Below are 15,443 nucleotides of genomic sequence, written 5' to 3' on the forward strand. Positions count from 1 at the left end.
ATTTTAACTTTAAAAACATTTTGTAAACCAATTTCAGAAAAACCTGCTAGTTGTAACCGTACAACACACACTGGAAAATTATTTTAGATTTGACTAGACGATCAATGTAAAATCTATGCTATATGTGACCCTGGACCACAAAAACAGTCATAAGTGTAAATTTTTCGAAATTGAGATTTATACATCATCTGAAAGCTGAATAAATGAGCTTTCCATTGATTTGTTAGGACCGGACAATATTTGGCTGAAACCTGGAATCTGAGGATGCAAAAAAATCTAAATATTGAGAAACTTGCCTTTAAAGTCGTCCAAATTAAGTTTTTAGCAATGCATATTACTAATCAAAAATTAAGTTTTGATATATTTACAGTAGGAAATTTATATCTTCATGGAACATGATCTTTACTTAATGTCCTAATGATTTTTGGCATACACTGATTTTTGACCCATACACTGTATTTTTGGCTATTGCTACAAATATATCCCAGCGACTTAAGACTGGTTTTGTGGTCCAGGGTCACATATATTCAACAATACAATAAAGTAATTTTGTTTTGTTTTTTTCAGCAACAATAGTAAAATATATATCAAAAGACATTCCCATAAAATCCCTGTAGGCCTATTCCCAGCTAACAAAATATAATCTAAGAACGTTTAGCTAACGCTCCCTTTATGAAAGCGTTATTCCAGAAATGTTCAAAACGTCCATTTTAAAACATGTTTACAAAACTGGTTAAGTGACTGTTAAAGACGTGTAGTTAGGACGCGGTGTTTAGGTAACATTTCATTTTATTATTTTGCGAACATTATGGGAATGTTACATTTGAATGTTCTCTGAACCATCTTAGAAGGAGGTCCAACTACTGTACAATGTTTCAATGTTCCATAAATATGTATAAATTAGTAGGCCTAATGTAAAGACCAGATAACTTTGAACGAATGTTCTATTAATGTTACTGTAAGATTGTTGCCAGAACGCTTGCCAAAGTTCTGAGAACATTTCCTGTTATTATATTGGTTATCAGTATATTTTAAGTTTCAGAGCAGATTTTAGCAGTTCTGGTTGTGTTTAACAGATGTTGAAGCGGTTCTGTAACTGGTTGGTTTTGCCTATGCCTTTTAATAAATGTAATGTATAATTTATATAAACGTTAAACTGAGAGATTTTCCATTCTGTTATGGTGAAGTACAAACTGGAGTAATAAACTGTCTTCCATAATCAGACATCTGATCCATTTGCCAAATGCAATCACTGCTTGAATGTGTTCCTGTTGTGTGTCTTTCTGTCTTTTTGTCTGGTTCAGTCCCAGGAAGCAGCAGTAAGCGGACGAACAGAGCCGCTCTTTGTGTTGTGCTCTATAGCCAGTGGAAAGTCTCATTCGAGCCCTGTGTTTGTCTCATAATGGTTTAATTGAGCTAAACCGCCCAGAGCGTCAGAATCAAAGTCTTTTACAGAAGCAGCTAAATCAAATTAACATCTGATCTCATGACTTTAGGACTCAGTGTGAACAACTGAACCAGCAAATGATAGTTCTTATGTTGTCGATGTAAGTGAATATCTGACATATTCCAGGTTACAGTGTGAATACGATTATGAGGTATTTGATAATTTAACCTTTGATTTTTGCTGACACGTGAAAGTCAAAGAACACTACCAGTCAGAAGTCTGTTTTTCTTTATTATGACTTTTTTTCACATTTTATAGCAATAGTAAAGTCATCAAAACTTATGAAATAACACAAATGACATGGTTCATGACAACGGTTTTATATTTATATTGTCTATATTCCAGCTCAAGAGTTTATTTACTTTCAGATATCATCCTGGCTTGAGACCTGAACACATACTATCGCTCTTTAAAGGAATAGTTCACCCTAAAATGCAAATTTTGTCATCATTTACTCACCCTCCTGACGTTCCAAACATTTTGAGTTTCTTTCTTATGTTGAACGCAGAAGAAGATATTTTGAAGAATGCTGGTAATCAAACAGCTGATGGTCCCCATTGACTTCCATAGTATTTCTTTCCCTACTATGGAAGCAAATTCCTTTAAGAAGTGAATGCTTGTAGTCATGTCCTGCAATGACTTGAATTAGTCACTATGTGTCCGTATTGTACAACTTAACGCAAAATCTCGAGCTCGCATAGGGGAGCTGTTTGAAACGGTGTTTAGAGAGAAGACTGAGAGAATATTACAAGTGATCAACTATGTAAACAATTGTATGATTTTGTTTTAAATACATTTTATTTTTTTGTATTAATTTATGCCCACTCATTGCAGGGGCATATATATATATATATATATATATATATATATATATATATACTTACATTTTTCCATTTAGTTTTTGTATTTGTGTTATATATACAGTATATAGGCTTCATGCTATATACTCACAACCGGCGCAACGTCATAGAATGTCTCTGAACAGGTTCACGCCCACTTTTAGGGGAAAACAAACCGCCAAACAGCATCGGATCGAGGAAGTGGACTAACCTTACAACATGCCAAAGAGTTCTTGTGTGGTTGGGTGCACCAATAATGTTTGTAAAAACCCGAATTTAGCCCAGGCTACCTGCCATCATCATCCATATCTTGCTGTTATGAAAATATCATGAATTACGGATGATGCTATCGAAAGCTAAGCCAGGCTAGTTGTATGGCTGGACAGAAAAGTGCACTCGGTACTCTAAATATAAGGACATAATATATACATTTAAAGATATTTACTTTCAAATACGAAGTAAAATCATTCACTGGCTTACCTTGTGATTAGATTAGGTACGAGTAAATGTCCGGTAAGACACCTCTGGCCACTGAGTGGGGTTGTTACACCAATTTGACGCTGGGATAATGAGTTTTTAAATTGACCAAATTAAGTTTGTGGATGTTTCTTTCACGCTCTATGGCAGGCAGGGTGGACATATAATTACTTGACATGTTTAATCTTAGTGATTTCTTAAGTTATTCACGCCTGCCGGCTGTGTACGGACGTTGCTTTGTGCCGCTATTTTGTATTGAAGTCTATTGGGCAGCCTAGTTTATTTTCCCCTAAAAAGGGGCGGTGACGAAATTGACAGTTAAGTTCCCGGATGTGCCGGTAGTACGTATAGGCTATAGGCGTTTCATTACTATCGTTCCAGCGGTGTTGCCATGGTTACCTCCGCCGAAGAGCACGCCGATTTTAAATTTCTACGGATTACGTAGCGCTCGCTTAGTATATAATAAATATAATAGGCTACACACTGTAAGAAAGCCAAACCTAGGAACTAAAGTGGGCGAACAAAAGTGCTCCTCGGCTGAGGTAACCATAACAACAGAACACCGCTGGAGCGATCGTAGTTTTCGCATTCCATTTCGATCGCTCGAACGGTTTTCTGTTGCTATGGTTACTTGCTCAGGCAAAGAACTCGTGATCGCTCTTGTAATGGCACTTTAACTAATAAGTTTTACATGTTTCTGTTCACATTATGTATCTTCACAAATAATAATAATAATAACAATTTTTTTATTTTCTTTTTCTTTTTTACAGAATATCACCTGAATCATTTAAGCATTTCCAGCAGGTTAATAAAAATATTTAATATTTAATTTAATAAAACTGGCAATTTATTAAATATTCCAGGTGTTTGTTCATTTTATTTCCAATTGAAATTCAAAAATTTAATTGGAAATCACTTCCCATCTTTGAAAATCCTTCAAATAACTTTTTTAGTGGGGGAAAGAGTTTTTTCTTGATTAAAAATCAATTAATACATAAAACTGAGTGCAGAAGGGTAAAACAATTGGGGTATTTAAGAAATAAATAACTAATCTCTTATAATATGGTCACCCTAATGTGATCTGTTGAGATGTTGCCAAGGGCCAAGTTTGTACCAAAAACAAGTTTTATTGACAGTTCTGAGGCTGTTTGATTTCAAAATAATGGTAAACATGTTTATAACTTTCAGGAAGATTAGAAGGAACAAGATCAGTTAAACATTTTGCAATTTATATGAAATACAACAGCTCACAACTGAAGAACTAGACGTGTTAACAACATGCAACCATTTAAACAAATAGTCCTTAAACTAAAAATACTCTAACAATAATATGCCCAGTTTGCAAAGTCCGACATGCACAGGAAAGGACACGCGGTCGCATCTCGGTATCTCACACCATCGGCTCATCCGGGTCCAAATGCGTCGCCGCCCTGCTGGTGAACACGTCGGCCAGCATGTGTTTGGGAATCTCGGATCCGCGCACACGCAGGGTGTAGCACGCGTCCTCCACCTTCCCCAGGCTCTGCCGCAGTGTGTGCAGTTTCTTAGACACCTCGTAGGGTCCCGTGTTGCCGATGTAGGAGAAGCCGTCGTGGATTTCCCGCAGGAAGCCGCTGAGCTGGAAGGGCGTGTCTATGTCGCCGTTGCCCACGCTGCTTATGCACATGCGCATCAGCTCGCCCGTCAGGTCCGCGACGCCCAGCAGGTAGTCGGTCGGCGTTATCTGGAAGGTCAATACGCTCGGGCCTGTCCATGCAACCTCGCTTTCACCCTTCAGAGAAAAAGTCAAGCAAACAGAGTTCATACTGCCAAAAATGGCTTCTGGATCATTAGTTTTTACTCTAACTAATAAATGAATGGCTGATCAATCTGGTAGTGAGTCTAGGGCTGCACGATTAATCGAAATTAAATCGCAATCGCGATTAGGCGTATCTTTCAGTGAAGCACAGTTCTGTGATCAGTAGTAAATCTCTATGCGAAGGCCAGAGGGCGCTCTCATGCTGAAACTCCAAATATGCCCTGCAGAAGATAGGGAATGTTTGTCAAGTTCTTCTTATTATAATTTTCATTATAATAAAGTATATTTATAATGCAATGCTAAGTGAGTTTGGAATAAAAACATGTTATTAAATGTGGTATTTTGAGGTTCATAAATGCTTCTCATGTTTGGAAAGATGTTTGACGCTTGTTGCTTTTTCAAATGCATGTTATAAATGACTCAGACTCGCTGGGTAAAGGCTCGATGGTATGCAGACGCGGGTTCAGATGGAGCAACATTTACTACACCCTGGAACGACGTACATTACCTTTCTTCTGAAGATTTACTACTGATCACAGAACCATTCTTCATTGAAAAATACGATTCATTCGATTAATTGTGCAGCCCCAGTAGTACTAGTGACCCTAATCTTCAGTATGACCAATAGAGAGCTGCAGCGATTATGTATTTTTGTAGTTCTGGTGCATTGAGGTCACGTTGGAAAGATCACATGTATGAGTTCAACACACATGAACACAAAGTTGTAATTATGAGTGGGACATTTTGGGGAAATCTTTAAGCCCAGAATTTCCGAGTTGAGGGCATCAATAACAGGGTTTCTGCAGGTTTTATGTAGGTAATTTAAGACTTTTATGACCTTTTTAAGACCAAGAAAGGAATAAATTGAATGGAACACAATATGTTTTGATACAATAGTGTGAAGATACAACTTTCAACAGATCTCCATTACATTTTAATTCATTTTACATAAAAAAAAAATTAAAAAAACATGCTAAAACAACTGCAAAAAAGTGGTGCACTTCCTCTGTATTTTTGTCTTGTTTTCCAGTGCAAATGTCCAAAGATTTTTAAATCAAGATGTGTTTACTTGGAAAAGAAAATGACATTATGTGAAACCGATCAAAATGGAATGTGTTTATGGTTAAAACATGAACAAATATCTGCCCGTAGGCTCAGAAAAATCTACTTAATCCGAAGTGGAAAAAAAGTTAATACCTCACTAGCAGACATTTGTTCTTATTTTAAGCATAAACTCATTTAATTTTTTTTCCATTTCTTAGAGAACAGGACTTCATGTGTTCAATTTGACAAAAATAAGACAACAATACTGAGGGATGTTCATTTTTTGCAGTGCATTTTACATTTAATACCATGACTTTATGAAATTAACGCTTTCTGCTCCAACTGAAGACCTTTGAAGGTGTGAAAATATGAATTAAGACTTTAAGACCATTATATATTAAGAATATATAATGATTCAATCACAGCACCTTCATTAATTGAATAAAAACAAAACAAAAACATACTGATGCCCATTCTTTCTTCATCATTTTTTACAAGCAGAGTTTAAAAATCATAACGCACTTGATGTCAATTACGACTTTCCAACTTGTAAATACAAACGTCCCAGGAGGACTTCAAAGCACCATTAGCATCACCCTGATTCCCTCAACAAAAACCCAATAGGGTTTTTCCACTGGCTTTTGGATTATTGCAGAAAACAGGCTCTGTGACAAGCTAAAGTTTGATTCTTACATGCGTTTTGTTCATATAAAAAAAATTGTTCTCTTCTTTTGTGAATTTTGAAGCATATATACATACAATTGGCAGAAATAAAAAGTTAAACGTCAGCTATATGAACTACACCACTGTCACATGACTTCACCACCATTAAGTGTCGATAACTCTTTCAATCTTTATATAAAAACCATGTCCCTAAAAGTTTGAGTTAGAATAGTTTGCAAAAGCATGATACAGTGAGGCGACTAGTAGATGAGTTCACCTGTTCGATGTGACGTGTAATGTCCCCAATAACCACTGTAGTGCCATTTAAACACTTGTAAAAGCTTTAAAAGTCACGAGTGAGGTATTACTGATGTAATTTATGTGAAATACATGTGAAAATAGACCAGAAATACACCAAAATAGACCACAGACAATCTAAAGCATAAAAAAAAACAATTGACTTTTTGGCCTACAAAAATACATCAACCCCACTGTATTTAAGAGTTTATTCACAAACAAAACACCTAGAAAATTGGGAATTCAATGGCCACACATTTTCACTCAAACTGGTCCAACGCGTCTAAAAATATCTCAATTACAGAGAGACGTGCAAAGCAGGCAGCCACCACTGCTTTCTAAAAATAGCAGCAAAAGATGGAGTGATTGTCAGCAATCTGATAAACCTGGTGAAAGTGCTCTCAGGAACGTAGCCTGTCTGTTTTGGCAAGACAACATCAAGGAGGGCGTGTTCATATTAAGATGAATGCATAATGCTGACTCTAGGATTCATTATCGTACCTTATTTTCTCTCATGAAGACCAGACGAGCGTTGATTTCCTCCAGGCTGATCAGTACGCGATGTCTGATGAAGTGATGGAAGGACACGGCCTCAACATACTCCTGAATGCCTGGAAATAAAACAAGGACACTCTCTCCATTATCACGGTCCAGCCGTGTGATAGTTCTCAAAGCTTTCATTTGATTATTTGGTTTCAATAAACTTCAAAAAGCCCACACTCATTTTTGAGTGTAAGATTTTGTTTTTTTTGGTAAGATTCACCAAGGCTGCATTTATTTGATCAACAACATAGAAAAAACTGAAATATTGTGAAATATTATTATAATTAAATTTTTTTTGATATATCTCTTCTTCTATGTGAATATATTGTAAAATGTAATTTATTTCTGTGATCAAAGCTGAATTTTCAGCATCATTACTCCAGTTTTCAGTGTCACATGATCTTCAGAAATCATTCTAATATGCTGATTTGCTGCTCAAGAAACATTTCTGATTCGCACTCCACCCTCCAAAGTTCTGATCTAAATCAAATGATTCGCAATCCACGCTCCATAGTCCTGAATCATTTTGCAAAGTGAATCAGTGAATTCGCGCTCAGAAGTTCCGATCTGAATCAAATGATTCGCGATACTCGAAGTTCCGATCAAATGATTCGAGATCCCATTCCGAAGCCTCGATCTAAATCAAATGATTTGTGCTCCAAAGTTCCAATCTAAATCAAATGATACGCGACCCACGCTCCGAAGTAACGATCTGAATAATGATTTGCGAACCATCATTGACAGATCAGGGCTCGGAGCTTGGATCGTGGATCGTGAAACATTCAATTAACGAACCCGCTTCGAAGTTCTGATCTGAATCAAATGATTCGTGACACGCAAAGTTCCAACCAAATTATTCACCAGTCCACTCCGAAGTCCGGATCGACATCAAATGATTCACGATCCAATTGGAGTGCTTCAAATCAGTGAATCATTTTGTGACGCAATAGTTAAACTGATTCGGAGTTTTAAAAAAACTCTGTTTCAACCATCACTATAAGCATGGAACACAATGGAACACAATATGTTTTATTACTTCAAAGTTTGAAGATACAACTTTCAACAGATCTCCATTACATTTTAATTCATTTTACAAAAAAATGGTGCACTTCCTCTGTATTCTTGTCTTGTTTTCCAGTGCAAATGTCCAAAGATTTTTAAATCAAGATGCATTTACTTGAAAAGAAAATGACATTATGTGAAACCGATCAAAATGGAATGTGTTTATGGTTAAAACATGAACAAATAGGCACAGAAAAATCAACTTAATTCAAAGGGAATACGAGTTAATAATACCCCACTAGCAGACATTTGTTCTTGTTTTAAGCATAAACTAATTAATTTTTTTTTGCATTTCTCAGAAAACAGGACTTCATGTGTTCAATTTGACGCCCCTGAGAGCACTTTTTAAAATCATTACAAGCGATGTCAAAATTCGAAAATGAATGGCTCTTTTGATCTGGTTTCTGCTGATGAATCGCTTGAACTGATTGATCAAGTTTGAATCAATGGGAGCGGTTCCAGCGTAAATGACTCAATTTATTCGGTTTGTCTGTTCCGCCGCGTCTTCAGTCATTTTTACACCACAATTTAGTAGTGGTTGGATTTTGTTAGGGATACGTCCATAGCGTCCCTACTAAATTCTACGCCCTTGGCCAATATTAGTACTTTTTCCTCTCTCTCCAAAAAAAAATATACTTTTATAAGTAATGCAAGTTTTGGGGTTTTTTGCCATTCAAACAGTCACAGTTAGATGATGTTAAACTGACTAAACTGTATTTGTGTCCAGCTCTTGTGTAAACATCAGGCCAATAATGACAGGACGGAAGACTTTGTGATTAAGCTTTACTTTTGGAGTGGCAATTAACATCAAAGACCTTCTTATCTGTCGCTCCCCGCTCACAGTTCTACATGCAGTGTGACGATGTTCAACATAAAAATGAAAACAAAATCTCAACGTGAGTCTCAGCCCAGAACGCAACGGCTCTTTATGATGCTGAGCAGGGTTCCCACAAACACTCCACGTACAGGAGGTTTTGTTGTCTTCTCTCAGGCTCAGCAGGAAGAGAGATAACGTTATCAAGCATGAGATTGGAGACTCCCTCTGCAAGACATTTCTTTGGAGGTTAATTTGTCAGAACAGTCACCTTACTGCATGTAAACACACTGAGGCTACTAGTCAAAACCACTAACTCCAGCTAAACTTACAACTGTTAGAACGCCTGACCCTTTTTCTTTAACTTTAATTTTTCTGGGGAAAATAATATATATAATTAATAAATATAAATATATATATATATATATATATATATATATATATATATATATATATATATAAAATTAATAAAACATGTAATAATTTAATATAAGATATATTATAATATATACACAATAAATATATATATATATATATATATATATATTAATATATATAATGTATATATTTATTATATTATAAACCAAGGTTACTGAAATATTGAAATATACTTTATTGTCCAAAATAGGGATAACTGATATTTTGATAAAACTTAAAAATAAAAATACAAACTAACCTAAAATATTCATAAAAACTACAATAGTATCTCAATGACACTAAAATATCACTATTATAAGTGATCATAATTTTTTTTTAAAGATAATTGATGCATTTTTCAGATATTGCCATCTTAGTTTAGAAAGCTGCACAAACAGTGGAATAAATGCATTTATTTCAACAACATGTTAATCCTCCAAGCAGATTCAGATAATAAAATTATAAGTTAATCACTTATATAAGTTAATAGGCAAAAACTGACACGAACTAAGAAAAAAAAACACACAAACAAACAAAGAATAATGTAAACAGCTTCATAAGAACTTTCTATTCAAAATCTTGTTAAAACTGAATATTCACAAATATTTAATCATGACTAAGATGGACTTGGGTCAATATTTGGTGCAAGAGGATGATATTAACAGGTTGAGAATGACATACAGTAATGTAGCCCAAACAAGACCAGGACCCAAACTACTAATCTACCTCTGGCCAACTACACAGATGAGACCATCTCTCATTGTCAAGAGTTAAATGCTCAATGCCTTTTGGAACATTATACATCGTCCATCTCTGTACCCGGATCAGATGCTGATGAATTGTGCCAGTGTGAAACAGCACTCGGAGCCAAAAGGAAACAGATAATTGGGCATTCAGTGAGCCAAACACTGCAAACACACTGTATGTTTGTGTGAATAGGAGTGACAGTCGAAAGGCTGTGCAGCAGAGAAGTTTGGTGCCAGGCAAGAAAGAAAAGTGCAGATTCTAATACGGGTGAAACATTATCTTCATTTCTATCAGGAACAGTGTGTAGAAATCACTCCTCATGGTTACTGCACAGCAATGCCACTGGGCTTCAGATGATAAACAAACTTTGTGTTTGTCTGCGATGAACCGGGAAACTCTTCATGCAAACATGCTGTTGTCACCTTTTGTGGCTTAAAAACAAAAATAAACATTTTCTATTGTAGAAAATATAATATGCAGCCTCCTGTGATGCTACTGATTAAGTCAAGTTCCAAAGTCATAATTATGAATTATTTAATTAATTACTTTGGCTAACATAAAACAGGGGGGGGGTGTAAATTAAATGTTTTGATTTGAATTTTTTATTTATTTTTTGGATTGAGGGATGACAACCCAATTCGCATAATATAAAACCGTTCAAAAGTTTGGGATTGGTAAGATTTTAAATGTTTTTTTAAAGTAAATGTTTTTTTTAGAAATCATTCTAATATGCTGATTTGCTGCTCAAGAAACATTTCTGATTATCATCAATGTTTTTTTAAATGTTTTTTTTTTTTTTTAAACCTGTGTTATTTTTTTCTGAATTCTTTGATGAATAAAACGTTTAGAAAAACAACATTTATTTAAAACAGAGATTTTGAAAAATAAACTACTGTTCAAAAGTTTGGGGTCAATACTTTTTCTTTCTTTTTTTTTTTTTTGAAAGAACTGAATACTTTGTCAGCATATTTGCTAAATTTATTTTATTTTTTTTAAAGTGATAGCAAAGACTTCTATTCTGAATAAATGCTGTTCTTTTTATCTTTTTGTTCATCAAAGAAACCAAAGATTTAAAAAAAAAAAATTTAAAATTACAATAAAATTTATTTAAAATAATAACAAATGGCAAAAAATAAATAATTTGAAAAAAATGGCACAAAAGAAAACCTGCATGAACAAAAGAAGAAAAATGTGAATAGGAAAAAAATAATAATAATAATAATTTCTTATTGTCCATTTAAAATCCTAACAAAAATTTTGTTTAATGTTACTACAACAAAAATAAAGAGCAAATGTGCTTTATGTGCATAATTGATGTTTTATCTATGGGAAATGGAAAATGCTCACTAAACTGTACAATCAAAATTCACAAATAAAATGTAATTTTGAGCAATGCCACTATTTTTTTCCACTATTAATATTAAATCAATGCATAAAGTCTGTCCTTAAATTAATCCACTAGTGATTACAACATTTATTGCAGCATTTAAGTGCACTCATCTTATAAATAAGATCTTTCTGACAGCATAAATTAAGCAACTATTCAATTAATAAACCCTTCTGATTAAGGTCACCTTATTATTATTATTTGACCTGTTTATGCACTAATGCTTCTAGCGTTAAAAATCTTCTTCTACCTCTTGACCAGCACAAACTTGATGTTAATTAGATCACCGTATGAGCGGTAATTAGTGTCAGACTCAGCCCTGAACACCTTTAATGGCTTCTGCACGAACACAAGCTCATGAAACGCTTTATCAACGCTTGAGCCCGAGGGTCACAGCCCAATAAAGCTCTTCAAATACAAAGAAAAATAGAAAGATAATTGGCAGGATCTGACCTCGGTCACGTCTCAAGAAAGACCCCGATGATTTCTCTGCGAGCATAATCTAAAAATGACTTCCCCTCCCCGCTAGATAACCGCAGAATTTGGTAGGTCCCCTCCCTGCCTTATCCACGCTTTCCTCAGAAGTTTGCAGACGTTGTGTCTGCCCTCTTTTCTCTTAGAAAGAGAGAAATAATAATGGCTGGAAAAGCACAGTGACCTTGGAACATTAAGCAACTAGAGATATTTAGTGGAGATCAACTGCACAAGCTTGTGCACAACGGGCCAAAAGTCTTCAAATACAAGACTGTGCATGCAACAATAAGATTACGAGATTGAAGTCATAAGATTTTGAGAAGCCAATTATGAGAACAAAGTCGTAGCAATACCAGATCATATTTTTAGAATAAAGTTAAAATTATGGGAATAAAGCCGTAGCATCATGAGTTTAAAGTTATTGCGTACTATTTTGATAAAAACATCAAAATGTTGAGAAAGCTGAAGCAATATGAGATTAAAGTAATAATATTTTGGGAATAAAGTCAAAATTATGAGAATGAAATCATAGCAATACAAGATTAAAGTCTTATTTATTATCTTGAGAATAGTCAAAATGACGAGATTAAAGTTGTAGCAAAATGAGATTAAAGTGAAATGTGTTTTGCAAAAAAAAAAAAAAAAATCTGTGGCATCCAACCCTCCATTCTTCTAATGTATTTAACATAAAAAAAAGTAATAAAAATGTTCTAAAGGTTAAAGTAGAATGATATTATATGATAAACACACCGCAGCTTTAATCTTGTAATTGCTTTGACTTAATTCTTATAATTCCGACTTTATTCTCAAAAGCTTTTGACTTTAATCTCATATTGCTACACCCAAGCTACAAAATCGTAAGCATTATGTCTTACTGTACAGTTTCAATGTAATTTTGCAGTTGTTCAGTTGGTGACCTTTACAAGTCGGTTTACTTAAGATGCACTTAATGGGTGTTTTAGAGTTTGGATCGATCTGTTTCAAGAGCTTATTAAGGTGACATAATTTTGACTTGATATAATTGACTGTATGCAACAGGAGGTTGCATAATTGCTGCAAATGCACAAATAATCATGTCACACTCAGTGAATTATTATGAAAGAAATTAGAATCTCCGGAAGTTTCAAGCACTGTATCCAAAATCCAAGCACTTTAAACCCTGTATTCAAGATATTATAAGACTAGACTATAATATGTATATATAACATTATCTACCTAAAGTTTACAAAACTGCAACGTCATGACACGCCAGCTGGCCACTGTAAGCGTCATACCTGGTGTAAACGCTCGGTGAAACTGGTGTAAATCTTCTCCTTTCAGCTCTTCTGCTATCCATCCGATCTTCTGCTTCACGCCGTCCAGTTTCACATCGGCCTCAGTCAGGATCTCCTCAACATCTGGAACACTGAAGAAACACAAAACACTTGTGCTTATTTATATTCATTTAGCAGATGCCTTTTTCTTTAAGCAGAAAGGCAGAAATAGTATTTTTGTAAAGCGTACTCCACTAATTGTTTTTACAACATTTGTTTTTTTTTTACAGTTTACATACCTAAATTTGGACACCTCTACACACACATATACATGCACATATATATATATATATATATATATATATATATATATATATACACATACACATACATATATACACACACACACACACACAATAAAAAAAAAAAAAATGATTTTAGGCCAAAAAATATTTTTGTATTCACCCAAATACTTGAACATTAAAAATATAATACAATAATATAAAGAATAAATTAAATAATAATATTTATATTTTCTATAAAATAATAAGAAAAATAAAGTGTATTTTTAAGCATTTAAATGTTATGAAACTCATCCATCATTAGTTTGAATTTGAATTTATTTTATTAAAAAAAAAATCTATATATGTTTTTCTTTTAATTGAGTGCAAAATATTTTTCTAAATCACCCAAATAATTTAAAACGAACAATATTACTGTTAAAAAAAAAAACTAAAATCATGAATCTCACCTGGTGACTCTGTGCAGGAGGAATATGGTCCGTTTGCTCTCGATGGTGATATCTCGACTGATTTTCACCAGACGCTCGTATTTATCATGCTTCGTGTCCAGCTCTTGCTGGAATACTGTCAAAATGTGAAAACAAAGCAGTAAATGTATGAGATTCATTGATCTGGAGCAGAACACATGACTGTCTCACCTTTGAAAGCAGCGATGACAGATGAATCCGGATTCATACAGTCCTCTGATTTATATCCAGCTTCTGTCCTTCGTTTTCTGGCACATCCATCGTCTGCGAGGAACATTAAAAAACATATATATTTACATAAACAAAAGCATAACTCGCCATCATCGTAATCTATGAGCAAACGACGCAGATTTCAGCATGAACGTCAAATGATTTTAAACTGCGATGAAAGATGCTGCCTGTCAGGCTTTACCTTCTCGTTTACTCATTTCTATAATAAAGTCTGTTTCACTGGACACGTGTGTGCATGGATGGACTGTAAACTGCTTTTATTTTACCAGCTGGTTGTGGTTTTAGTGCGTTTAAATCCAGCTGAACGCCTTCATCAAGGCTTTTCACATGTGTCTCTATGATGGCGTACTTCCTCAAATATAAAACCTAAAAACAACGTATTTTATAAACGTGTTCTCAATATCGTGTTTTCGTTGTAAAAACGGCATTTTGCGTGTAATTTTGTTTATTTTAAACACTGGCACGCGAACGGACTTCCATTGTTTACACGGGACCTGCGCGTCTTAATTGCGTGCCACCGCGCGGCATTTTGGGTAACGTAGTTTAGATTGGTCCATTGACTTACGTCGCAAAAATCACTTTTTTGGTTTCGCCAAAGAGAAAGTGGCGAGTCAGATCAAGATTTCTATTTTTCTCCTTTCTCGAAGGCTAAAGAGTTTTAGTTTCAAATTATTAATGACATTCATCCGTGTAATGAGTTCCTCAGACACGTACTTTTCTGAAGTTGAACATTAATTTTATTCATGCAAATTTAAAAAATAAATAAATACAATAAATAAATTATATATAATTTATATATATATATATATATATATATATATATATATAAATATGTTTTCCCCAGTCTGAATTTGGATATTGAGTTTTTGCTTAATAATATTCTAGGTTTGGCCAACTATTTTATGCACAAGTTCTGATGTGTTTTAAGATTTCTCCTTCTTATTCAAATCTTTAAATCTAATGTATAACAAAAAAGTTCTTAAGTTGTGTAAACTTTTAGAGGTATATTTTGCTGATTGAAACCCCTTTTCTTTTGTCTTTTTTTTTGTTTGTTTGTTTGTTTTGTTAGTATTTACGTTTTTGCTGTGACTTAAATATTGGAATTGCATTAACTTTTGTATCTACGCATGTTTTGCACTCATAAAAAAAAAAAAAAAAAAAAAAAGTCCAGTAGTAAAAGT

The 15,443-nt window shown here is 34.3% G+C and overlaps 1 protein-coding gene across 1 annotated transcript; it reads right to left on the reverse strand.

Annotated features, from left to right (window-relative positions):
- Window positions 1-1,658: 1,658 nt before the first annotated feature.
- On the reverse strand, window positions 1,659-14,760 carry tsnax (translin-associated factor X). Its single transcript, XM_058796697.1, has 6 exons — window positions 14,444-14,760; window positions 14,203-14,295; window positions 14,014-14,128; window positions 13,284-13,414; window positions 7,067-7,176; window positions 1,659-4,534 (listed from the first exon to the last, which is right to left on the reverse strand). The coding sequence occupies exons 1-6, from the start codon at window positions 14,457-14,459 to the stop codon at window positions 4,154-4,156; spliced, it is 846 nt and encodes a 281-aa protein (XP_058652680.1). The 5' UTR covers window positions 14,460-14,760; the 3' UTR covers window positions 1,659-4,153.
- Window positions 14,761-15,443: the final 683 nt, after the last annotated feature.

The sequence above is a fragment of the Onychostoma macrolepis genome, chromosome 13, assembly GCF_012432095.1.
Source record: "Onychostoma macrolepis isolate SWU-2019 chromosome 13, ASM1243209v1, whole genome shotgun sequence".
Lineage (NCBI taxonomy): Eukaryota > Metazoa > Chordata > Actinopteri > Cypriniformes > Cyprinidae > Onychostoma > Onychostoma macrolepis.